This window comes from Nipponia nippon, unplaced genomic scaffold, assembly GCF_047370975.1.
Source record: "Nipponia nippon isolate SJK-2023a ecotype South Korea unplaced genomic scaffold, ASM4737097v1 scaffold_8, whole genome shotgun sequence".
In the NCBI taxonomy this organism is placed as follows: Eukaryota; Metazoa; Chordata; class Aves; order Pelecaniformes; family Threskiornithidae; genus Nipponia; species Nipponia nippon.
The window spans coordinates 49,109,964-49,135,529 of record NW_028262402.1 but is presented as its reverse complement, the minus strand read 5'-3'; the positions used below and the strand labels follow the sequence as shown (position 1 = coordinate 49,135,529).

At 40.7% G+C, this 25,566-nt stretch overlaps 1 protein-coding gene across 4 annotated transcripts in view; it reads right to left on the bottom strand.

Moving 5' to 3' along the window:
* Positions 1-25,566, bottom strand: part of ARHGEF28 (Rho guanine nucleotide exchange factor 28) — a 128,886-nt gene that overhangs the window by 26,504 nt on the left and 76,816 nt on the right. For all 4 annotated transcript variants that reach the window (XM_087742246.1, XM_087742245.1, XM_087742247.1 and 1 more), the window contains 21 exons: positions 24,758-25,059; positions 22,129-22,273; positions 20,692-20,803; positions 17,326-17,365; positions 16,617-16,740; positions 15,103-15,229; positions 14,668-14,723; positions 13,092-13,143; positions 12,377-12,524; positions 12,152-12,273; positions 11,098-11,238; positions 10,380-10,630; positions 9,336-9,458; positions 8,826-8,943; positions 7,688-7,942; positions 6,642-6,718; positions 5,722-5,900; positions 4,945-5,039; positions 3,903-4,085; positions 1,105-1,236; positions 291-376 (listed from right to left, as the gene is read on the bottom strand). In XM_087742246.1, coding sequence (XP_087598372.1) covers positions 291-376; positions 1,105-1,236; positions 3,903-4,085; positions 4,945-5,039; positions 5,722-5,900; positions 6,642-6,718; positions 7,688-7,942; positions 8,826-8,943; positions 9,336-9,458; positions 10,380-10,630; positions 11,098-11,238; positions 12,152-12,273; positions 12,377-12,524; positions 13,092-13,143; positions 14,668-14,723; positions 15,103-15,229; positions 16,617-16,740; positions 17,326-17,365; positions 20,692-20,803; positions 22,129-22,273; positions 24,758-25,059 — 2,868 coding nt within the window. The remainder of the gene's footprint in view (positions 1-290; positions 377-1,104; positions 1,237-3,902; positions 4,086-4,944; positions 5,040-5,721; positions 5,901-6,641; positions 6,719-7,687; positions 7,943-8,825; positions 8,944-9,335; positions 9,459-10,379; positions 10,631-11,097; positions 11,239-12,151; positions 12,274-12,376; positions 12,525-13,091; positions 13,144-14,667; positions 14,724-15,102; positions 15,230-16,616; positions 16,741-17,325; positions 17,366-20,691; positions 20,804-22,128; positions 22,274-24,757; positions 25,060-25,566) is intronic.

Sequence of the window (25,566 nt, the reverse complement as noted above, 5' to 3'; positions counted from 1 at the left end):
CATACATGTGGTACAAAAACATTGTGGCTGTTACTGCAACCCACAGATCTGTAAGCCTGGCAGGAAAATTGTTCTGTATTTGGATTGTTTATGATTGCTTTTTTAAAATTCATTACTAATTGCAGTGACCTCTATTAAACTGAATTATCTGGATTTGGGTGAAATGTGCCTATAACATGCTTTCTGTTTTGGAACAATCTTTAGATATCCCATGAAAATTTGGACAGCATTTACATTCCCAGTGCTCAGAGTGCTATGTGCAACATAGGAAGAAAAATCCATCACAATACCTTATCCTCTAGATCGGCACCTGCCACTTCCTTTTCAACACTGAGATCAACTTCAGATGATTCTTCAGCTTCTTTTATTTCTGCATCTAACAAATAAAGCCCCAATAAAATGCCAAGAGAAAGGTATCAAAGCATATTCTGACTAGAGAAACAAAGGGCACACTTTTTTTACAGCTAGTCACAGAATGCTGAAAAGAGATTTGCGTAATTGGGAGTTACATAATGGATTCTAGGCTAGGGAAAAACAAATTTGGAAGCCTGGATGGCACAGGTGGGACAATCCAGTTCTCCTACCTTAAAAATTAGTAGTGTTGCACTTATGAAAGTTTGGAGACAAGTATAGCCATATCACTAAAAATGCTCTGCAGCAATGGTTTTTACAGGAGTTTACTTGCATTGTTGCTGCAAGAAATCCATGATATACCTTTTACAGCTGAAATTATTGGAATGTCAATCCTGGTTTTCAGGCCTTCTGACAAAAATTGGCTGATTTGGGAAATAGCCTATACTGCAATATAGATTTGCTGTGGAGCTGAGCAACAATGACGAGAAAGCATATGGAGATATGCAAATCTGACTCATTATTGCTGAATGCAGGCATGTGCTACAGAAAAGGTGCAGTGGATGCAAACCATCCATTTATTTCAATGAAGCTGTATGACAATTTACACTATCTGAGCATTTGCCCAAAGACAAATTTTATTACATTATTTTCTATTCATTCTGCCATAGACTGAGAAAGCTTTCCAAAAAAACAAGCCGGTATCAATTATTTTAGCACTCTGAATATGTAAAAGCATCAAATTTTACTCACCACCAGGAACAGATTCTAAGATTTCATTGGCACTAAACCTGTGCTTCACACTTAATTCCTCAATAATTTCCTCTGGTGATCTGTCTGTTTCACTCACTTGTGATGTTATTACAGCAACATGAAGACTTTCAACTAGAGAGGAAAACATGCAGAATTACAGAGGCCCCTTAAATAGCTCCTTAATGCATAAATCAATGACACAGAATCCGAGAATAATTTAGGTTAGAAGGGACTTTCGGACGTCATCTAGTCCAACATCCTACTCAAAGCTGGTCAGACTAAATTGGGTTGCTCAGAGCTTTGCACAGACAAGCTTTTAACATCTCCAAAGATGGGGACTTCACAGCCTCTCTGGGCAACCTGTTTCTGACCACCCTCACAGTATATAATTTTTCTTTTCATTTAATTGGAACTGCCTGTGTTCCAGCTTGCACCTGTTGCCTCTCATCCTACCACCATGTGCCTCTGTGAAAAATCTGGTGTCTCTGCATCCTCCTGTTAGGCAGCTGGGGACAGCAATGAGATCCCACCAAGCCTTCTTCTCTCAAGCCTGAACAGACGAACTATCTTCAGCCTCTCCTCAGATGTCATGTGCTCCAGCCCTCTAGTCATCTTGGTGCCCTTCGCTATATTTGCTCCAGTTTGTCAATGTCTCTCTTGTCCAGGGGAGCCTAACACTCATTACAGCATTCCAGGTAGGACTCACCAGGGGTGAGCAGAGGAAGGATCACCTCCCTCAACCTGCTGGCAACTCTCCTCCTAATGCATCAGTCTGGGAGGCGGTTGGCCGCCTTTGCCACAAGGCCACATTGCTGCCTCATGGTCACCATGCTGTCAAGTAGGACTCCCAGGTCCACTTTTGCAAAGCTATTTTCTATTTAGTCAGTGTCCAACCTGTACAAACACATGGGATTACTCCATCCCAGATGCAGGACTTTGCACTTGTTTTTGTCAAACTTCTAGAGATTTCTCTTAGCCCGTTTTCCCAATCTGTAGAGCTATCTCCAGCACGTTGATCACCCCGCCTCATTTGGTGACAGCCATGAATTTGCTAAGTGCGTACTCAATCCCTTGGTTAACTTCATTAATAAATATATTGAACAATATTGGTCTCAGGATCCATCTCTGAAGGAATCCCCTAATAATGTGTTGCTAGTTGGACATTGTATCACTGATCACAATCCTTTCAGCCCAGCAGTCCAGCCTATTTTCCACCCAGTTACACAGTCCGCATCTTATCAATTCAGCTGTAAGGATACTACAGCCAGCGCAGACAGTGTTGAAAGCTTTGCAGATGTCAAGGTAAACAACATGCACTGCTCTCCTCTCATCATAAAACCCATCAGATTGGTCAGAATCAATTTGCCCAGTTTGAATCCATGCTGGCTGTTCCCAATCACCTTCTTGTCCTTCATGTTCTTGGAAATGGCTTCCAGGAGAATTTGCTCTATCACCACCTCAGAAACAGCAGTGAGGCTGACTATTTTGTAGTTCCCTGTATATTCCTTCTTGAAGAGGGGTGTGATGCTTGCCTTCTTCAGGTCATCAGGAACCTCTCCTTATCACTGTGACCTTTCAGAGATTATAGAAAGCAGCCTCACAATGACACTGGCCAGTTCCCTGAGCAGCCTTGGATTTATCCTGTCTCATCTCATGGATTTGTGTATATCCAATTTGCTTAAGCACTCCATAATTCTATCCTTCTCTACTGTGAGCAATGCTTTATTCCTATAGAGTTTGCTATTAGCTGAGAGACTTAGTATTTCTGTTCTGGAAAATGATCCCCACGAATTGCCTACAGTGTAAGCAATTGTAAATTCCTTACAGGGTGCTGAAGAGTGCTGAAATCCAAGACATCATCAACATCAGCATTAGCATGAGAGAAAGTGAAAATTAAAAGTGGGCAGAATAAGATGTGTAAGTATAGGCTGCCATTTTAGCTAAAATGACATTTACTATTGCATCATTGACTTATATTCCCTACCCAAGTTTTATCAACTTTATCAATAAAATGCTCTCTGACTTCATAATGATGATGGAGACCAACTTTCACTGCTTTATCGGTTGAAACGTGGTGATTAGCCCACAGCGCTTAATCTAGGTGATGCTAAAATCCTGTAGTCCTTCTCAAAGAGGATATGGCTGGATATGGCTCAGTTTACCAGGGCTCTTTTCAGCTGAGTTTAGCAGGAGTTTAGCTGAACTCCCAGCTAGACAAGGTATCCACAAACACCATTGCCTTCCTTCCTTTGGAGGACAGCACTGTAGGTAGCACAAGGCTATCATCTCTCTGTTAGGTAGTAGGCAGAAAAAACATGGCTCCTACAACAATTCTGGCAGGTGTTTCTTGGCAGGTCTGCCAAGATCATCTGCAGTTTGGTCTGTATATGACCCTACATGATTTTTTTCTGTCATCAAATCAACCAAGGTAGATGAAGGCTGGGGACCAGATGCAATATCATACTGCATCCTGTGATGTGCTTCACAGAGCCATACTGCAAGGAGGACAGCTAAGGAAAAAATCCTCAGGTGCAACCTAACACCATGTCCCACCCATGTACATGTGATGTTATGCACTAAACATATCCCTTATCTTACAATCTGGTAGGTACCATCTTGCGCATCTGACAAGTATAAACTTGAGAGACTTCTCTTCAATGCCCTTTGCCAAGTTTTGACACTGCCAGTTCTTGAGACTTGACAGAATCGCAGCATAAGGCAACAAGGCTGTACTTTGTTACCTTGAAATATCTGCCCACGTGAAGAGCCACCCGTCCACTCTTCCCATGCAAACTCACCTTCTCTAAGTGCTGCTGCCAGCAGTGAAGCAGCCTGTGGAGTCTCTCCAGAATCAGGTTTGATAAGGAGGTGAGGTTCTACATGAACATCCTCAAACCCACTCATATCTCCCAGTTCTGCATAGATATGCAACTTCTCTTCCAAATAACTACAGATCTGCTGGTCCTGGTTACTCAGTGATTCTGTCAACCAAAATTGAACACTGTATTAATATATTTTTATCCTGCAGGGAAAGCACGTTTCCCATTCACCCTTCTAATCCTTACACCACATAGACATTGCTGACTTGAGCTAGGCCTTTTTTTAAGCAGCCAGGAACCAAATTCATCCCATAGTCCATCCTAATGAAAGCTGGCACAGACCCTGGCAGAGGCTCAGGCCAGTGCTCCACCCTGATGAGGTGGCCTTGGCTGCAGTCTGGGGCCCTCAGTTACCTCCTGTTGCGCTCACAATGATCAATGCTGGAAAAGCACTTGGCTCAGGCAGCCATAAGATGCATTGATTCAGTGTCTCAATGTCAAAGAAGAACACCTACTCTCAGTGGAGAATGCCCTTCCCTGTGGGTCTCTACAGGAAGTACATTGCTGGAATTTCTCTCCTTGCAGCAGTAGAAAGATGTGGAAGTTACGTGCAGGGGAATCAAAGCAGCAGAATTTATCCCTATCAGCTACGTTCTCAGATAAAAATAATAGCAGCAAAGGATGAAATGCCATAAACAAGCACAATTACTGAAGATTTGAGGTATTTCCACAAACAGGGAACTATCTGGCCCTGATGCTAATCTGGGAAATTCAGTGTTTATTCTGAAAGCATCCATTTTTCTTTCTCTTTTGTACTCACGGTAACGTAGCAAAAATATAAAGTGTTTGGAAAAAAATGGTTCTCTTTCAATAAACTCACATTATACAATCAGACCACCCCAGCTTTCTTCACTGTGACCCTGTCTATCAAGCCACTCTGAACCCACCAGCCAGTAGCACATTATTCATCCTGAACTATCCGGATGTAGGAGCTCTCAGAGTGGCAGGAAAGGTACCACACCTTGACATTTCTGAATTCTGGATGCTTTGGCCTCAGCAATACGTCTGTCCTCATCAGATTCACTCATTTTTCCGTCTTCTTCTTCCTCTGGACAACTTCAAAGAGGAAAGACAAATGAAAGTGGATAAAGCAAAATCTGCATGTCATGTATTCATCTTCAGTACACTGCTGTGTTCATAATAAGCAGAACAGAACATCAACACCAACTTTTGCTACAATTCAGAACCATGCCATTTGTCTCCTTCTTTAAAAAGCAGTAACTGGACACAAACCAGACTGAAGGACTTGTTTTACTTCTGGTAAGGCTGCATCATGCAGCAAATGGGTGGCTGACCCTCATGCAAGTTTGCTGTGCTAAGCATAAGCTTGGGCCCCATGAGGAGCAATGCTTTCCCTGCCATTCTTAAGGAGCTGACACCATGATAACAGGCATGATTGGGGATTTCCCCAAAATCGTTGTATGGACACCTGCAGGACTCTGGAAAGCATCCAGTGCCAAAGGCAAAGGCGAGGGAAGCTTACAATGGCTGGTAAGGACACCTAACGGGGAGTGGGAAGGGTCTGCCGAATCGGTGGGAGACCAAAAGGAACACAGGCAGTTTGGCAGAAGTGATGGGGAGATTTTGGGGTATGTGAATCCTGAGCTCAGAGGAAAACCCAGTCTCACAGGATGGATCCAGTGCAACACAGAACAGAAAGCACCCTGCCACGAATATCCAACCCATCTCCCATCTGCTTTGGACTACCAGGATGAAAACCCAAAGCCTTTTCTTCTACCTTTCCACTGCATCTTGAATATGCCTCATCCAGTTGTTACGTTCCTCTTTGGAGTTGGTATGAACCTCATACATCTCAGGCCCTGCAGATGAAGCGCTAATCAGAAACATCCCCCTTTCTTCGTTGGCTACTTCTCTTACTATGAGCCTCTGAAGGCAGATAACAGAAGGCTTCTGGTCCTGGGGGAAACAGTCACAGCACATACAAACAATAAATCTTATAAATCTCTTATAAAACATCACACTTTCAGAAGAGCACAATTTATAAAACATCACACTTTCAGAAATTTTTTCAATTAATTGGACTAATTCTAGTCCTGGCATAGTCAGACTACGTACGTTCTCACCAGGTGTAAGAGCCTGCAAGTTTTGAGTATTCAGACATCTTTTTAAACTGTTTTTTAAAATACATTATAGTATTTATGAACAAGTAAAGCACTGAGTATGTGCTAAAAAGTAAATCCCAGAGACTCAGTGATACTGAGACACAGTATTCATATAGTGTTTATACTTATATAGTTTGGGAACTTCTCTCCATGACCTTTCATACATTTTGTGTGTGTTTACTACTACATTTGCAGTCAAAATTATTCTCCTGTTTTGTTTCACAGAACCAGAAGTTAAAATTTATTTTAGATAATTGAAAGAGCCTGCTCTGCTTCCCGCCTTCATAATCAGATGAGGCATGATACTAAAAAAAAAAAAAAATCATTGTTATTTTCATCCTTCTTCCTAAAAAAATTATTTAATTTTGAAAATCAACTTAATTTTCCATATACTGGCATATTACTGCTTTGAATACACTACCAGGATTTTAGAAAAAAAAAAAATGTGGGAATAACATAGAAAAGAACCTAATTTCCAAGAAATATACAAATAAAAGAGCAGCATGTATATTCAAGCATCTGATAATATACTTACAACAGCTGCAAAGATGTATTTTTGATCTTTTTCTTGTAGGAACAGTAGTACATCTGTTAGAAGCAGAGCTAAAGTGTCTTAAAATGAGAAAAGGAAAATAATGTTTTTTAATTAAAGTTATTACAATTATAATTAATTTCTTCTTTTATCTTTAAAAAGGGAGAAGCCCTGGTCGGTAAATATCCCACAGAATCCTACAGTAAACTAAACAGGAAATATCTGGATTAGCCTATGGTCTGCATGAAATAACAGCAAGCCATTGCTTTGTGTCTCCCAGGAAAGACCACACTTCGTGCTGTCCACCCTCCTGCAGCACTGTACTGGAGCACTGGCCCAGGAAAAGAAGAAATCCTCACTCCAGTGTCAGTACAGCTTACCCAGGCCACCCACCGGCAACCTGGCAAAGACTATCCTACATAAATTTTGTTTTGCGTGTGCTGTAATATATACTCACAGCACAGTATTACACTGGTAAAAGTATTTTTGGAATAATGATGAACAGAGAGCTTTATAAAGTTGTACAGCAAATATTAGTAAGCTCAAAAAAAACCCCAAGCCCTTTGGTGATTAACACCAAAAATCAAGTTCTGGGCTTGCACATGAAAATCAGGCTCCAGCCAAATGGGGTTTCAGGTTTTCTTTTCCATTGCAGATGTCCCAGTACCACTGAAGAACAGTACGCGATTTTTCATGCACTATTTTCAATGGCCAGTACTGTCAACAATATAAATGTACAAGTCAAGACCCTGTGTTATGGAATGAAACTGCAAACCAATGAACTAAAAGGAGGGGACTGGAAGAAGAAATGCAGCTGATGGCTTTGTATGTTAACTTGTCTTCTTACCCAGATATACAGACTACCCACAAACCATGGCAGCTTCTGGAACTACTCTTCTAGCAATCAGTGGCATATTCTCAATACCATTACCTCAGAAATTCGTGTTTGCAATATAGCGTAATAAAGTATTTTCATTCTTAAACCAAACAATCTTCAAATGTTACTTGCAAATAAAGAGTTAAAAGACTTTACTGCTCAGATGGAATACCTTTGAAACGTCCAGTCGCTGTCTTCCAGTACACTAAACCTTCATGAAGAAGTATCCTCTCTTTCCTCATCAAGTCTTGCTTCCTAAAAACATGGCCATTTTTCAGCTTTGTATATGTTTTGTTTTCAGTTCTACTGAGAATTTCCAGAAGCTTTTGCTTTTTGTCATATTCATTCACTTTCAAATCTACTGCTGCAATCATGTCCTTAATTAGACGAAGGGCTTTGCACAGGTCTTTATGTTCTTCTGTTCCTTCTGTATGAAATGAAAAATAAACAATACGATAGTAGTCAGCATATTCAAGAGAAGATATCATTCCTTACTTTCTGGGAACAACCAACATGATGCAAAGCTTCAATTGATAAATATGTCATTTTATGTTGAACTTGGCAATCAATTTACTAGAAATATTAGAGGCATCTACCTTTGCTTGACTTGCCTATTAAAAGATGACATGTACCTCAGATTTATTCATGAGTCAAAACAACACACTGAATAGTTTCTGACATATTTATGAGCTGTTAGCATTTAAAAAAATTCACTGGCTAAGTAAATCATATAGTATATTGCTCTTCTGGCTAAGTAAAAAAAAACTGTTGAAACAGGATTGCAGGCACAAAGGGTTTCCATTTGGATATGCAACTTTTGACAACGCTCATTTATTGCCCATTTGGGGAGCAATATCTGTAAGTTATTAGTATTCCTAAAATGCTCTACGAAATTCCAGAGGTCACTCGAGCTTTGTTTGAAAAACTGGAGAGTAATTTACAAAACGTTTGCCTAGCCCTACTTACAAGAGACTCCACTGGAATTAATTTCAAAGAAGGTGTAGATGAATGCCTGAATTAGTTCACATCCTCTAGTCAAGATCTTTTCCTAAAACAAGTATGCTATTCTGGACTTCTATGGCTTACCCAGCTGGAGTACTGCAAATCTTCACAGCCCAGCCTTGACAAAGACTACATACACCAGACCCCCTGTTAAAGTGACATCTGTCTGAACAGTAGATATTTACATTGCCCCGGCTCTCTACAGAGCAGTGAATTTCATCTTTTGTTATATTGTAGCAGTGCATATTCCTTACGTTAGAAACACACTAGGATTCCAGACATGAAGCAACACTTCATCTCTTAATCACCTTTTGAGTATTGCAATATCCTTTCAACCAGAACAGGGTATTTGGTGATTCGCTGGGTGACGAGCAAAATGCACTCAGGGATTCCTCGGCGTCGCACCAACAGGTTACTATTTCTCAGCTGCACAGATACAGATATATACCTTAAGTAGTAAATGCATATTAACCCACCAATTGACTAATAAGAAATATGATCTAAATGCGTTCGAACAAGCTAAAACAAAATGCTGGGTTATCTGAACCATCCCCAAGGAACAGTTGCAGCCCTGAGGGATGAGGTGTACTATAACAGGAACATGTGTGTAATACACACTGGATGCCAAAGCTTTCTAAAATTTGAAAGAAAAATGTAATTTATCAGTTCACCGGTTAAGGAGGAAAAAACTTTGCCATTTTTGTTAGCTATTAAAAGTGAGTTACTGAATATAATTTCAATCCTAAATCTAAGTAAAAGCTACGTATCTTTTTACTGAGCATTTTGTCAATAGTGATCACATTTCCATGTAAACTTACTTTAATAAAATTCTGGAACTTCTTGTTTTGTTGCAGTTCTTTGAAGAGATTAACAGCTTCTTTTTGATGGCTGCAAAACTCTCCATATATTTTCTTCATTTTAGTTGCATTTTCCTCTGAAAACTGAAGAAATTACTAAGTGAATTGTGCTCAACATTGCACCTAACAGGAAAGCATATACCTTAATGAATGTATTTTGTACAAATACGGAACTTTTATGCTGCTTGTTTCTCAAGTTCTGTGAGTTTCACTAACAGGGCCTGTCACTACAAAATGAAAATGGGCTAGCTGGTTTTAGGAGCAAGAAGAGGAACGTAGGCTGGAGAGAGCACAAGCAACCTCCACTACAGTCTTGCCAATAACAGCTAGAACAATTAGTGTAACAGTGTTTCCTTCACCTCTTTGCAAACACAATCCCTTTGAGGCTTATTTGCTTTTGTCTGATCTCCACACTGCTTCCAGACAAGATAACAGTTCAGCTTCTTTATTTCAATGGAGTGAAAACTGACTGACCGAAGGTGAAAAACCACACTCTCTTGATTGCAAGGAACTGACCAGAAAGCAGTTAGTTAGCTGTTCCATGGCCACCATAAACGCGCTGTGACCAGCCCTTCTCTAGTGAGCAGGAACTCGAGATGCACCATGCCAGATCACTACAGGAAATGAACGGATAGTTTCTTTTCCATCATCAGTCAATTCTTCACACCTATGCTCAGCTATTAAAAAACCTAATCCATTGCTTCCATTTTTTTCAGTTCATGGTATCATGGCAGCAGTCTTGTACTGTGAACAGGACAAAGTTCATCACTTTCCTCGTTGTTTGTACCATATAGGTAGAAGTTCATCCCAAGTTCACCACAGTTACCTGTCAGTACTGATTTTCTCTCATTGCTGTTTCACAATGCAATAATGTGGAGGGCACAGTCTTCGAATTTCATGAGGCAACCATAGCCCTCTTCTTGCTCACAGAAGTTTTAAAGTCAATAAATTGTTTAATTTGGGAACCTTGAGTACATAAAGGATTAACAGAGCTGATGCCTCTACCTGCTGCACAAGGATGTCTCCAATTCTGCCAATGACAAAATTACGTTCACTCCCCGCCTCACATGATTCCTGCCGTCTCTCCTTCATTCTGCAGAAGAATTGCCTATGCATCTCCAGTAGCTCATCTAAGCAGGGGAATATTCTGTCCACTGTGCTATGGTCCAGCTGCAGTTCTTCCTTCATCCCTTTCCTGAATATTTCAGACATAATGAACAGGGTATGGATGTGATGCACTTCTGTTTGCATCAGCTCTGCAGTATAAAAGAAAACAGCACAGTATAGTAATCACCTGAACATTTTGCACACCTTCTAAGATATACTTCAGCAACATTCAAATATACAGTCATAATAATTTTTTTCTGTGTGAGCCTCAAGCCTAATAGATTATGTCAGTAGGAAGACTTAATTTATCTGGCTCTTGCACAGTTCTCTCAACAGTAGCCCGCTGAACAAGCTGGGGTTGCAACTGCTTGAGCTGGGGATTGGATGAGGTCCCTTCCAACCTCAACCGTTCTGTGAACAGGGTAGACATGTCTCTGGTAGTCACCCATTTCCTTAGCTCTAGGACACATTGTAATTTGTGACAAAAATGTTCTTTGAACCTTCTTATTATTCCGAGTTGAAGCATTCATTCTCCTGGACATAAAACGTGTAGGTTCCCTCTCTATTTTCTACGCCAAATTGTTTTTAAACCTACATGAAGCTTTGAAATACTGACCGAAAATGACATCCTGCCGCTTGGTAACATCCTTTTCTTGCTTGCTACAGAACATTGGATCCACAACAAGACTCCAGGACTCTGCCTCAAACTCTTGCACATCTTTGCAGAGATCAGTCCACTGAGACAAATCCACATTGTCTATGACAAAACGTATATCTCATTAACACCAGGCATATGAACAGTAAGGGAAGTCCCTTTGCACATGCAGATCTATTCGTATAGTAGGGGGAACCCATCACAGGGATGAACTTTAGACAAGGCTTCTGCAAACATTGGCAGTGGCTTTACACAGAGAAGTTTCCCAGATGTTAATATCATTACCAAAGTGTTGGAATGCCAACGTGACAGCGGAGGAGGAGAAAAAAAAAAACCACCTTTCTTTTCTCAGATAAAATCCTTTTTATACTTCTTTGCTTGAAGAAACTTTTTAAAATTTAAAAATAAAATTCAACATTTTCAAAAGTAGCTTTGGTGTTGGAAGGACACTGGCCATTTTGCAGATGTCTAGTGAGAGATATCTGCACCATCCTTTGTGAGTGAATGCCCTTCAGCTTTGAAATTCAGTCTCACAGCTACAGAAAAAGCCTATTTCTATTCCCCTCACAAGGATATGTAGCCATTTTAGGAGGGTAGTTCACCAGTGGGAGGTAAGATTTTGGGGCACTGAGGAAACACAAGTGATATAGGTTTACATTTTGCAATGTACACTGTCAATGGAGACGATTAGATGAATGCAGAAGAAAAGTATATTGCTGTTCTAGTTCTGCAAGGATGCCAAATACATTTATCCCTGTTATTTTAAAATGCTAACACCCTATAAAAATATTCTAAAATTTATCAAATAGTTAGTTACAAGGAAGAAAGGAAAAGTTATATTTTAAGACTAATGTGTCTGATTGTATCATTTTATGACGGACACAATTGTAATTATCAAAAATAGGTGCTCTTCTTTTAGCAGATGAAGTGGCTTCCTATATCAACTAAGGAGTTTTTCTATTTTGCACTTTCCAATACAGGTTATAAAATACAACATCTATGCAATACTTATCACCTTCCATTGGAAAAGGATCCATTGAAGAAAAGGTCCCTAATGCTTGTAACATCTCTTCAGACCGTGACTTGGACCTCCAGGTGCTAGTCTCAGAGTCTTGTTCAGAAAATGGCATAGATCTTCTACAGCAGAAAAAAAAAAATCCCTCATTTATTTAATGGCTTGAATTTTCCTCGAAATGCTGAATGAGGTATTTAGCATAGTCCCCCAGCAGCTGTCCTCTACCTTTCAAAACTGGCGCTGGGGACACTTTTGGACAAGAAGTGGGACTGTTGCGAGGCTTCCCTCCTTCCAGCAGACAGTCCGATAGGCACAGAAGAGGAAGAACGCACTGGGGAGAGCACCATCTGTGAAACATCCCCAGGCAGGGAATCTGTGAGGCAAAGCACAACACAGCATTTTGACAAACAATTAGAGTATGTCATCAACAGCACAGTTACACTGTGAAACGCTACCTGGTGTTCATATAGACCTATAGTGGGTATCAAGAATGTCTGCTGGCCATGGTACAAGACTGTGATGCTCTCTCACGGAACATAAAGATAAGCCTGTAGGCAAAGTGAAATAGCTCCGGCATGGATATTATTGATAAGAAAACAATCTCAAATCATACATGCTCTAGCACTGCAACCTGAACATAGGAGACCCAAATATTTGTGCATACGGTAAATGACATACTCAAAAGCACAAGACCAAACTGGCTACTTTTGATTCTCACTCTCACTGAAAACAAAACGTAGTAAAACTCCCAGTCATTTTAGTAGAGAAGGAGTTAATTCAACAGCCATTTCTTCAAGAACTCCTACTCACACACTTTCTTACAGATATTGAAATGAGAAATAGAAACACACAAATGATGTAGTAAAGTTCATGTTGTTAGTCCCATGATTTTTAACCAAGGCTTAACTTAGAAGTGCTAGGTTTACACCTCCTAACTTACTTGTTACAGCAGCTTGGGGTTTGTTTTTATTATGGTATCTTTCCTGGGATTTCTGAAAAAAAGAAGAATTTTCTGAAATTGCAATGAAATCATAGCTGATAACACACTGAATAGTCAAGTCAGTAACTCACTGCCATATATCATCACACGAAAGGGCTTCAAGAAAATGGTTCTAAATTATGGTCCTAATTTCAACCAATAACCAATAAATCCAAGTTTTTTAGTTATTGGTAGATAACAATATTCAGAGTAGAATGGTATTATTTGTACTACAACACAAAACTGAAACTGTTCATTCGAAACCAAGTCACTGAGTTACAGCATTCTACTTTCTCTATATGAATATTGTCTGTGAAGGCTGTAAGAAAGGAGTTCACATTCAGGGCTTTATATTCAAATAAGCTTGAAGCACTTGTGGCAGGGCACTACCTGAGGAAGCTGGGGTATCAGAAGCAGAATTGATCCCCATTCCAAAGTGGATTTTTGCAAAACCTGTAGCCAAAGTCTGCTGTACTTAGGCATGTATTTCACTTGAGGTGGGGTGAGTGAACATTTTCTGCACCTCATTCTTGCTGAGAAGAGTCAGGGGTGGTAGGGGCTCATCTCCTCTTAACAGGTAACCCACCAGTCCCAGTAATTAAAACTACCAGTTCAGCTGTCCTAATGCCCTAAAGTTGCCCAGAAATTTGTGCAAGGCTATAATGCAATACCTATAACCAAAATAAATAAAGCCACCTGATTTATGTCCAGTTTAAGGCTTGTTTACCACGAAGAGTCTGTACAGAAACATGTTCTCCCTGCAAGGCACCATGATGCAAAATCCAGCTACACCAGAAAAACATGCTCCACTAATTTGAAAAAAGACCTGTACTGCTGTGGCACACTTCTTTACAGTCCCATTTTGTTCCGTGAGGGCAGAAGCCTTACACATCTATTTTTGAAAGCAACTTCTTTGTCATGATAACCTCACCATGTCTGTGTTCCTACTTTAAAGGAGACAGTATCCATCAGCTCTAGCACTGATTTTGCCGTCTGCAGTGGCAGCTGAACACTGGAAGTGACTGCCTAGGCAGGCTGTGGAGTCTCCTCCTCCAGAGATTTTCCAGAACAGGTCAGACCAACACCTGCCCAAATTGTTACCTAGAAGTCAGCCTGCCTGAGGGTAAGGAGATGGACTAGGTCATCTCCCAAAGTCCCTTCCATCTCTCCTTTTCATTATTCCGAACATATGAGACCCCCCTTCCTACACAAGGGGATATCTGTGGTTTTGAGGAGCCTTTATTTTTAATCCCTTTCTGTATCCCTCCAGGCACACCATTTTACAATTTCACCTTGCAATTCTTCAAAAATACTAATATGTCTTTATACATATTTTTGACCCTCTTCTAAAAATTGTTGTTCAAGCTCAGTGCTTGCTCTGTTGCCCACATTAGTCATTTGACACCCTTGCAGCCCTTTGCATAGAGACACTGGGTCCAGGTGGGCTCTGTGTACTTTCTTTTTTCCTTCATGATGTTTCTAGACCCTTTGGAAAGCAGATACAGCCTAGTAAGAACAGTGCGGTATAGGAAGTTACCTTAGTGCACACAGGAGCACACTCCTTGCAGCTCTTATGCACAATCACATTGCAATCTGAAAGAGAAGGCACGTTTCAAAGCCCAGCGCCCAACAGGGTCCCCAGCCCACAGAACATGTTACTCTGAGGCTTCACTTTTTTCCCTCCTCCATGTCCGCTTACTAAAGCTGCCCTTTAGGATGCTTTGATGTTACAGCTCCTGGCTGGGAAGGAGTTTTTGCCTAATGTGCCAGGGCTAGGAGATGGCCATGGTCCCTTCGGAAGCTGTCACCTGCCATCCCTCCTCCTGCTGCTTTGCGAACCTTAGCTCATTACATAAACCAGGTACAACCAAATCTAGGCAAGGTTTCCTCCTGAAGCAAAACAGTGAACCAGGATCCCAAAGCAGGATTCAGAATACTGTAAGGTCACACACAAAAGCCAGCAACTACTTACGGGAGCACTGCAGTGACTCCTTTCCTAGGAGGGCCTTTTCACAGGCCATACATGGAATAACTCCTGAGAAGGTCCCGTTTGTAAAATTGTGCCTGTTCAGTTTATCTTTGGTATCTTTATTTTTTGTCTTCATCCCCAAGAGCAGAGGCAGGAAAAAAGTAAAAAAAAGGGGCATTAGAAAAGAAGATAAACCGATTCAATCTTAAAAACACTAAAACATTCCCTTTTAAGAGCAAATTATTCTAAAACATTTATTCCCTGGAGGACTTGTAACAGTATACTATATTATTACATCCAACATTGTTGAAGTCCTAAAATGACGCAGGCATTGCTTTCACTGGCAGCTAGCATTATCAAGGAAGCATTATCATTATGCCAGCAAGCATCATCAAGGAAGACTGGCAGAAATAAATTTATAAAGCTGCAAAAAGGAAAGGGCCAGAAAATAAAATTTAAGAAGTGTCACTGCCTTGCTGCACATACAAATACCAGTGCCTACAACTCCCTGAGGCTTACATGCAAACTCATGCCTCTGTATTTAAAGCTGCAGTTATGTAAATTAGGCGACTTGTCTTTAGATCTTAAAGCCATTAGAAATAACCTATTTTTAATGAGTGTTAATGAATTTAATAAATTCTGCCTATTTTTACAGTACTGCTGTTGGTGTGAGTATACATTTCTCTGAGCAGCCCTGACAGTTATTCTTTAGGAGACCGGATTATGTACGGCTGGTGGACCGGACATATATGTTTGCAGCCAGTTCTGTCACTTGTGAAGATACCATCCTTACATCCACCTATGTTCAGATACCCTGGGGCACAGGAGGGCATACCAGAAAGCCTGCAAAACTGTGAGAAGGCCAGCCAGAAAGATCCTGTAGGCCAAATCCATCTCTCAAGCTGCTAATTGATGCTGTTAATCTAAATTTCAGATGTCTCAAAGTTAAACCACAAATGTTCTGATCTACCTTTCATAGTATGTAGGTTTGACTGTGCAGGCCTCAAATCTGCGATCCTTTGACACTAAGCAGTACTTACTCATGCAACAAGTCCCATTAACTTCAAATAAGGCAAATTCAACTCATTACATGCCAATGTAGAAGTTACAGACTCATGTACTTATTGAGAGTAATTGCAAGAACAGCCCCTTACCTCTTAATTTTATTTAACAAAGAAAATTATTTCTTAAAGGCAATTCACACATTTAAACTTTGGCTAAATCGTCAAATGAGATTATTAATAACATCAAAAAAATGACAAGGGAAATACTTGATACGGTTCAGCAAAGGCTATTGTTTGAAAGGAAAGCTGGTTTTTAATATGAAGGCCATTTCAGGGTATGTCGCATATGTTTTAATATTAAAACATAAAGATGGAAGTTTCTTCCTATTACTTATGTGGTTTTGTAATAAACAAGAACTTGCCTTTGCATAAAAATCTAGATTCTCACCTATAATTCATTTAATTATACTGACATAATTATATATAATAATACAGACATAAATCCCAAATTACCTTGCACTTATTCCGTGTGCTGGTCATTCTGTTCATCAGAAAGCTGAAAGTCCGACTCACTTTACATTTTTCAGACTCATTTTTTGAGGGTACAATATATTTATTCCATTCCTCCTCCTGGATCCTAAAACAGAGACCAGTGAAAAAAACTCATTCCAGTGGGAACAGTCCCTTAAAACAGAGTAGAATCTGGATGGTGCTTGTTTCACCTAACATTTCAATTATATGTTTTATTGGGGGTTTAGCCGACGTTACTAAAAAGACTGCAATCCCTCTTTATAAAAAGGAATAACACTAGTCCATGGAATGCTCTGAATGTGCAACGTATTACAAGCTTGCCTAGATCATGGTTGGTATCAAAAGCCCCCTTGCTTTTATTGCAGTGTTTTGGACATTCCTACAGTGGACAGGAGCTCCTGTAGCAAACAGGAGCACATCCCTACCGTGCATGTCCCACAGCAGTGCACAGCAAATCTTCACTGCAGGACGTGCATGGTGAGGACAGCATAGAGCAAGCCTGGCTGAGCTCAGCACAGGGTTTAAGTGTGGGCTTACAGATCCCTTGGGCAGGGAGGACTCCCCTAAATCGCTGCTAAAAACCCTGCTGCGAGGGGTGCCGAGGCCTCTTCCCCACTCTGCTCCCTAGATGGCATTCTTGCACCGACCTGCTCCCAGCGCCTCAAAATGCGGGTGCGACAAGTACCCATACCTTTTCTCTCGGGACTGCTCGGGCAGACTGTACGCTCGCTCTGCAAGACATGAACAGTTATCGGACACTCAGATTGCAAGGTCATCAGGTTTATTTGAAATGCACGACCTGCACCAGGCCATAAGCTTGTCATTAAGGGCTTGCAATGTCATTTGAAAATTAGGAAAGCAAAAACGTACATACATTAGAAGCAGCTTTTCCTAGAGTAAGACCACTGCCTACTAAGCTTTGTGTAGTTGACAGAATCTGCCAGAACTGAGACAGATATCAGTGAATGCCAGTCTCTGCAAACAGTCTGTTTTTAAGAATAACAGAAAATATTTCTGTTCTTTTTCTTAACAACCCAGACTTGAATGATTCACACTTCATTTTGCTTTTTACATAATTTGTTATAAAATATCTTTCTTCTAACATTTGCAATTACCTATCTTATGCAGCTTTATCTATACTATTAAAAAATTTAAATCCCTCTACATAAAGAGGAATACTACTAGTCTATGTAATGCACATGCTGTGTAATGTGTTACAAGTTTACATCCTAGAAACAATAGAGAGAACTCAAGGAGGTACTTTTCAACAAACTGTCTAAAGAGCAAAATAGAAGATAAATAATTCAGTTGGGTTGTTTTGGAAGGACAAAAAAAAAAACCAACAAAAAAACCCCACCAAAACCAACAGAGACCACTCTACCATTTCCAAATTAGAAGCCATTCTGTTTTGCAGACATTTTTTGCAAAGCTAACACAGGTATGGTTCAGAAAGATACTTAAACACCTGCCTGAGTCAAAGCATCGACTATGCCTTCTTTAAAGTTAGATACAAACTTAAACATGCTTCATTGAATCAGTGTGTCTTCAGACAAACGTAGACTTCAGGTTAGTGAGAGCTAGAATATTTACCAAAGAAGCAGCGAGACTAAAAGGGCATCTCACTTAGTTGCCAGGCACAACCTGTGCCGCAGGATGCCTTCAGAAGAAACAAAGGCCATGTACCCATGGGAGATGAAGACAGCCTCATGCAAAACAGCGCCATGGGGTTGGCATTGAGGTACTTACTACAAGGGTGGAGCAGAGACACTGACTTAGAGAGTGAAAGAGCCTGAAGGAGGGATCGACCATTGTTCATGAGCACACCATCTACAGAGCAGGGACAAATCCTTTACTGTTACAGCCTGGTAATACCTTCTCAATTAAAAGCAGATAGTTGTTTTAAACCTGAGCATACTGAAAAGCTTCCATCAGAACTGGATGGTGATTTCCCACTTTTTTCTCATACTCTCTGTGAGAAAGGCTGTCCTGTTGCCATTCTGCATTCATCTGCTTTGGCTTACATTTCATTGCAGTGTACAAGGTCAGCTGCGCCTTCCTCCTGCATAGCTAAATCCTGAGCGAGATGTCCAAAGTGTGGGTAGCTGGGCAGAGGGGAAGGGGCAGGTTTTCAGGGCACAGACACCTGCACAGACCCAGACACAATCCCGCTACAGGCCACAGAGATCAGGATGAACTATCTGACCCAGCTTCTTGGACCAAGCTCTTGCACTAGTCCCATACCCAGATGCAACTGCTCAAAGCAAGCACAGCTGTGCCTGCCTCACACAGTCATCACCACTGCCAGCTGCCAAATGCTGTTCAACGCTCCTGTGCCCACAAAATGCTGGCATGAAAGGGACAAGGCAGGTGGTGCTAGTGGCAGGGAACCTCAGCAGACCACCAGCCGCCCTCCCAGCAGCACACCGCAACTGTGGTACAGGCTGCAGAACAGCCTGTTTCCCAAGGGTGGACAGGAAAACATTTCCACCTTGTCCGCAAGACAGGTAAAGGTCCAGCACTGACTGTTGCAGGAGGAAGGGGAGAGAGAATGAACAGGACATGGGCCCAGGCCCAGATCAGGTCAGAGCAGGTAAAGGTGCCTAGATGAAGCTTCACAGGCTGCGACACCAACAGTCCTTTAGCGGCAAGGTCAAAGGAATTCTGTTTTAACTTTAAGCACACGCCACAGGGCCTTGCTGATCTGCCATCCTCTACTTCTGTGACATACTTCCCTCTTTTTCTTCTGCCTTGTTCTCTCAAAGACTTCTCACCTCATCTGTTGGATACAAATGGTTACAAATACATTAAGTGATGGGGAAAAATACAACACAGCTGCGTGCTGCAGGCTGCAGTACATACTCCTCCTTACCAGGGGCCATGAAATCTTACAGTGAATTTGAGCAACCACAAACAAGTTATTTGCTGCACTGCTTAAAACGGTTTAAGGAAAAAAGATGTCTGCAGTCACTGTATGTATGCCCATCAGTTTTCTCCATCTCACCTTCCCAACAGCTTTTGAATTTGTTAACTGGTTTCAAAGTTAACAATAACATTTCCACAACTCAGTGTCATAGAATCACGGAATGGTTTGGGTTGGAAGGGACCTTCAAAGATCGCCTAGTCCAACCCCCCCGCCAAGGGCAGGGACATCTTTCACTAAATCAGGTTGCTCAAAGCCCCATCCAACCTGAACTTGAATACTTCAAATGACTGGGTATCCACAACTTCTCTGGGTGTCCATCCCATCCGGTTCACTGTAACTCACATGTCCTGCCTCTTGCTCAGGACTAGTGGAAAGCTAAAGGTACAGTGGAGGGAGAGACAAGCTGGAAGTATGGCAATGGACAAGGTTATAGGGGCAGAGCCCAAGTCTCTTGAAATGCAAGTGTTTCTTAAGTCATGTGATCTATATGAAAAACACAGTATATGTATTGCACACTTTGCACGGTTTTCAAATATAACGCATACCCTCATTGTGAAAAGTGTGGGTTGTCTTCTAAAAAGCTATGTGTATAGCTTCTAAAGCTATGTGTCTAGAAATAAAGCATGTTACAAACAATTTGTAAAAAATTACAAGCTTCTTGCAGAGACATCTCTGACTCCACTTGATGGAGAGGGTGGGTTTTGCTCCCCAGCCTGCGGAGATGACAACAGCCCATCCATGTTTCAGAGACTCCCCAGGATCTACAGGAAGCTGGGGCCATCTGCCCTCTTTGATGCCTCTTCTGTGTCATCCTGAGCTTCCTCGCCATCTCTGCCAGGCACCCAGTGGGAGGGTTTTCTTCCGAAAACAAGATTACTGCCTTTGCCTGCGTTATTTTTTCTGACTAATGTTCTCCCAGTCCCTCCCTAGGATCAGCTGCTGTATCAGGGGAGACCATGATGGGGAGAAGAGCAAGGGACAACGGTAGGGATACCCGAAGGCAACCAAACCCTGCTTTCCACGTGCATTGGCAAGGTCTGTGTACAGGACAGGCCTGAGTAAAGCCGTCAGCACTGGGCCTGAAGCAGGCAGGCATGGGATGAGGCTGTGTGGGTGCAAAGCCAGAGCACTGACCTTCATTTGAATCTCCAACTGCAAAGTCCCGAGGAATGCTAGGTCTTCCTAATAAGCCTGTGGGTGAGGAGCAGGAATAGGAGCGCGACCGAGTCCCCGACACTGTGCATTCCTACAAGAAATTGCAGCAAATTACAACTTGTGTTGTTTTGAAGTGCATCAGCAACAGAAACAAAACAAATCAGTGACAATTTCTGAAAGAAAGACAGCTGACCACATGCATACGTACGTTTTCTTCGCTTTATTAAAGCTTTGAGTTGAAGTGCAATTTTTGATGACTTCATTTGAATTCTCAGAAAGTCTGTCACACTTCCACCATGACAAATCTTTGTATATTACAGGAAATAATTTGTGGGTGCAAGTCAGACTAAGAGACTAAGAGAAAGCTTACATTCTTCTCCAGTTTGGTGGCAAGCGTTATCCAAACAGTGGTGTTGGCCATTATATCTGATGACCAAGCTACCTCCTTTTACCAAGGGAGTCATTAATCTTAGTACTTTAATACCTCAAGAACATTTCATGTAGACTAATACCCTGCCTCGGTAATTATTGATGTCAGAGTTTCCAAAGAAAGGAGTTAGCTTCTTTCTCTTTTCTCCTGTGTTTTTTTTTTTTTTTTACTGTGCGTGAAAAGATTTTCCAATCCCCAAATATGTCAATAATAAGGCTTGAAAGGAAACCCCCTGATTTTTGATACATCATATACATTTCAACAGAGCCTACTCCTAAACTGTTTACCTTATTGTTTTTAAAAGTAGCCCTAACAGAATTCAGTGTTTATGCTGGATTCTTTTTCTTCCTTCATGTAATCATTTGCTACAGGTCAGATAAAGTTTCACAGTGGCAAGAAGTCTGTCTAATAAAAATATAAAGAATCCCTATGAACAAAAAATAACTCTATGTATGTGCCTGAAGATCTCAGAAATGGCACCATGGTCAAATGAAAATCAATGTATCCAGGATACTTTAGAAAACCATAATGAAGAAGAAAGATTTGCACTGGTCAATGCACAAAACCCAACTGAATTTCCCTGAGTCTGGAAATTGTTTTAAAACAGGCAGCAGGCTGTTTTTCTACTTTACAAAGTTGTTACCCTTTCACATAACTACAGCTGGTTAAACATTTCCTCACTAAATATATTTTGGTTAGAAAACGCTGATTCACTAAGCCTGCAATATTTCCTTTGAAATGCTTCTGATAAATTATGCTTTTTTCAAAGCTGAAGTCAATCTGTGGTTGACCCTTCCCATGGCTGCTGCTGATGTCGGCCACAACCAGGGAGCTCCAGCTCCACAACCCTGTGCAGGCTGCTCTCCAGAGGGACTAGCACTGTCAACTGGGAACTCATTTCTCCCCTTCAGATTCAGATGTTTCTCACATGTTTTCAGTGATTTACTTAAAAGGAAAACAACACAAACCAAGATAGTATCGAATACCTTGGGGTGCAGACTGGTAGACAAGTCTAATCCATCTCTGCTACAAGCCATGGCCTCTGAAGAGCCGAGGGGAGGGCAGTGAACGTGGGATCTGTCCGAAACACCTTCACTTCCACCATCTACTTCAAGGTCATCGAGACTTGAACTGAAGCAGACAACAAAGTCTTTAATTCCCATGAATTCTATTAACAATCCATCTCAACCTTAATGCAACAAGCAAAGATACCACTGTATGCTCTGATCAATGACAACCCAAACCACCATGATTAAGTCAGGTAAGTCACGCTCTAAGTCCCCTCTCAGGTTTGCAGTCACCTGGTCAAGGTACTCAGTCACTCTGTACAGGAATCGTCTGACCCAACCTTCTGGATCTGCAGTACAGATGTTTGTATCACCCACCATCACAGAGACTCCCACCACAGCCACCTCTGGAGGATGACTTTCAGACCCACATTCAGTGTACCCCTTAAAATGAGATATTTTGTTCCACACATGTACCTGCCTCTCTATACAGATGATAACAAGAACTGAGACAACTAGTGCAGATTTCACTATTAAGATATCTCGGCATATATGGGAATTTTATGCATGTGTGTATTTGAAAGATATGACATGGCTATTCACAAACATCTTTTTTTCTACATCTGTGGCTTCATGGAGAATGGAAAGGAAAACTAACAAGAGAGATGAAGGAGGGTCTGAGACAGTTTATGAAATTCATTTCAAAAGATATAAACTTAAAAACATATAGGACTATAAACAGACTGAAAAATCTCTGGTTAAATCAATACTTCAAACACCTAGAGACTATTTGATTGGCAAGGGTTCCTGAGCAGGAGAGTGCAGTAAGGTTTCTCAGCAGTACCAGTTCCCAGGATGGGTCCTGTTAGCTGCAAGAGCAAGTTCATGGTCTCTTCATCAGAGTAACTGCAAGGAACGGTTGACTGCTTGCAATAACATTCCAGCCTCACAACATAAAACTTTAAATTATGTGTGGTATTTCTAAATAGCCAGAGTTCCTACCTGGAATAAAAGCACAACAATTCCTCCACACACCGCTACAACTCACTTTGTCGAAGGGCAAATCTATTGATACTATCCAAAACTACTTCCTTATTACTCTTCTGGAGACCGTCTTTCGCAATGTTTCCTAGTAATAGCCCATGTAACATCTCAGGAACAAGTTCTTTAACTGCATTATCAGTTACTGTCACATTTTAAAATTGGAAAAGGAATGCGTGTCTATGTGATCAGACAAGCATACGTATCTTACTGGGGTAAATTACCCCGGGAATTTTTCTGACATAAAAAGCTGGTTTAAAGATCTGCTAAGTAACTTGCCATATCACTCCAGATACTTCAAGGAAGGTGCTGCTGGAATTACATACTGATAGTCTTATTTTATGTGCAATATTTGGGTCACTTACAGTTGACATATTAAGGTCAATTGCATCTCTCTGAAAGTTCATATACACTCTTAATGCTCATTATAGGTACCTGACCTAGGTCTTAAAAACGGTGGGAATATCCAGAAATGTATAGGAGAAAAATGTTTATGACAGAAAGGCAGAAGACTATTTATAGTAATCTACATGATATTCCTGTAGCTAGCAAAAATAAAAGGGTTAGGAAAGAACAACTCTTAGTCTGATATTGGTCGGATTATCTGTGTTAAAAGATTCCTCCTAGTGGAACTTTATAGTTGCATAAGAAACTAAAAATTAAGGTAGAGAAAATGTTATTGTTCACTTTAATCAATAACGGACAGACACTACTGCTTCCTTACGGTTTTTATATAGACCTGATGCCCTACCTCCAACTAGTCCAAACACTCTTGAAAGGTGGGAGACAAATTCAAATTTCCTCCTGTACAAGAAGGAACTGATTTCACATCTCTTCTATCCAGAGAAGCAATAAAGTCTTTTTATCAAGGAAATTCACTAATTGTTAAAAACAAAAATTATAGTTTCATCTTCAAAGCTCTCTGCATTCCTGAAGCCAACCAGTTCCCAGCATAACCTAAAGCCATCTGGAGGACGGTCCTGAGACAACTGGCTCTGCTGGCAGCAAACCTTGTGTACCAGCAAAAGAGCAGAAAACAGTCTGAACCTATCAGAAATGCGAGCTGTATTCTGCACTGTGTCTTTTGAGGTAAAAAAAATATATGTAATCAGGAATAAGTTGGTGCTTCTGCAGGCCAGTGCAAAGAATGGAAAGATTCCCAGAGAGTACAACAGATTTTGGACTATTTTCTTAATGGAAAATACAACTGAGGAAAACTAGGGTGAAATTCTGGTTTCTGACAAAAATGTCACAATGGAAACTCTTATAGTGAACGGCTGACTCTTTTTTTTTTTTTTTTGAGAATACATACAAGAAAAAAAGGTATAAAAGTATAAATTTGCATTAAAAATTAATTTACTTAAAGGACACCTTTTATTTGTTAAAAATGTCTTCATAACTATTTTATGAAAACAGATGATTAAGATAATTTAAATATCAGTGATTGAAAACAATGATTTTACCTCCGTAATAATATTTATTTCTCCAGATTCTGCTTCATCTTTTGAAATAAAAGGTTATTATAAATAATCCTTACTCTGGCCATATCATCAAGTCAATTCCATACCTTCTTTTTTTCATGTCAGCATAAAGTTGGCCCCGATCCTTAATAAATGCATGGGTCTTGAATGGAAGGTATGAATCTGCTCCACATGGATCAGAAAGTGTGACAGTATGTCTTAAACCTGCATTTTCTCCATTTTTCATTGGCCTTTGATTTCCTTCATTTGGAACATATATATATTGGTCGTTCTCCTCAAGGGAGGGAGACGAAGAGCTCTTAGCCATCATGGTTGAGCTGGTGGGATTCAGACATGTTTCACGGCTGACACCATCTCCATGAATGTAGTTAGTCTTTAAATCTCCAGCCTGCACAGAAAAAATGAATGCTGGTATAAGGCAGTAACAAGATGTATCGTCAGGGAACAAGGCCCAGATTAGTCTACCATTTTATTTATGGCTGTATGTTTTGCCTTTTTCTCCCCCCCTATTACTTTTTACAGCACATGAATTGAAGGCAAGTTATACGGCTAAGAGATTCTAGACGTTGCATTACTTTTTTCTGTAATTAGAGTAGCAATGAGTTGGTATTTGCAAGTCTAATAGATTTCTCACTCACGTTTATACCTTTTGTTAAATGTATCAATTCATATATCTATAGCTTTTATTAAAAAATATCCTTGAGTCAAGCAAAAATATGCATAATACATTAGTGTGGGAGACATATGGAGGAGAATTCAAACATTGTGCAATTTAATGTGGAAAAATCAGCCTACACATCATGCACTTTTAATTTTCCAGCACCCATTTCCTAAGCTTTGAGATAAATATACATGACCTGGAACAGAGGTTCTCCAGGGGAGGAAGGGAAAGGAA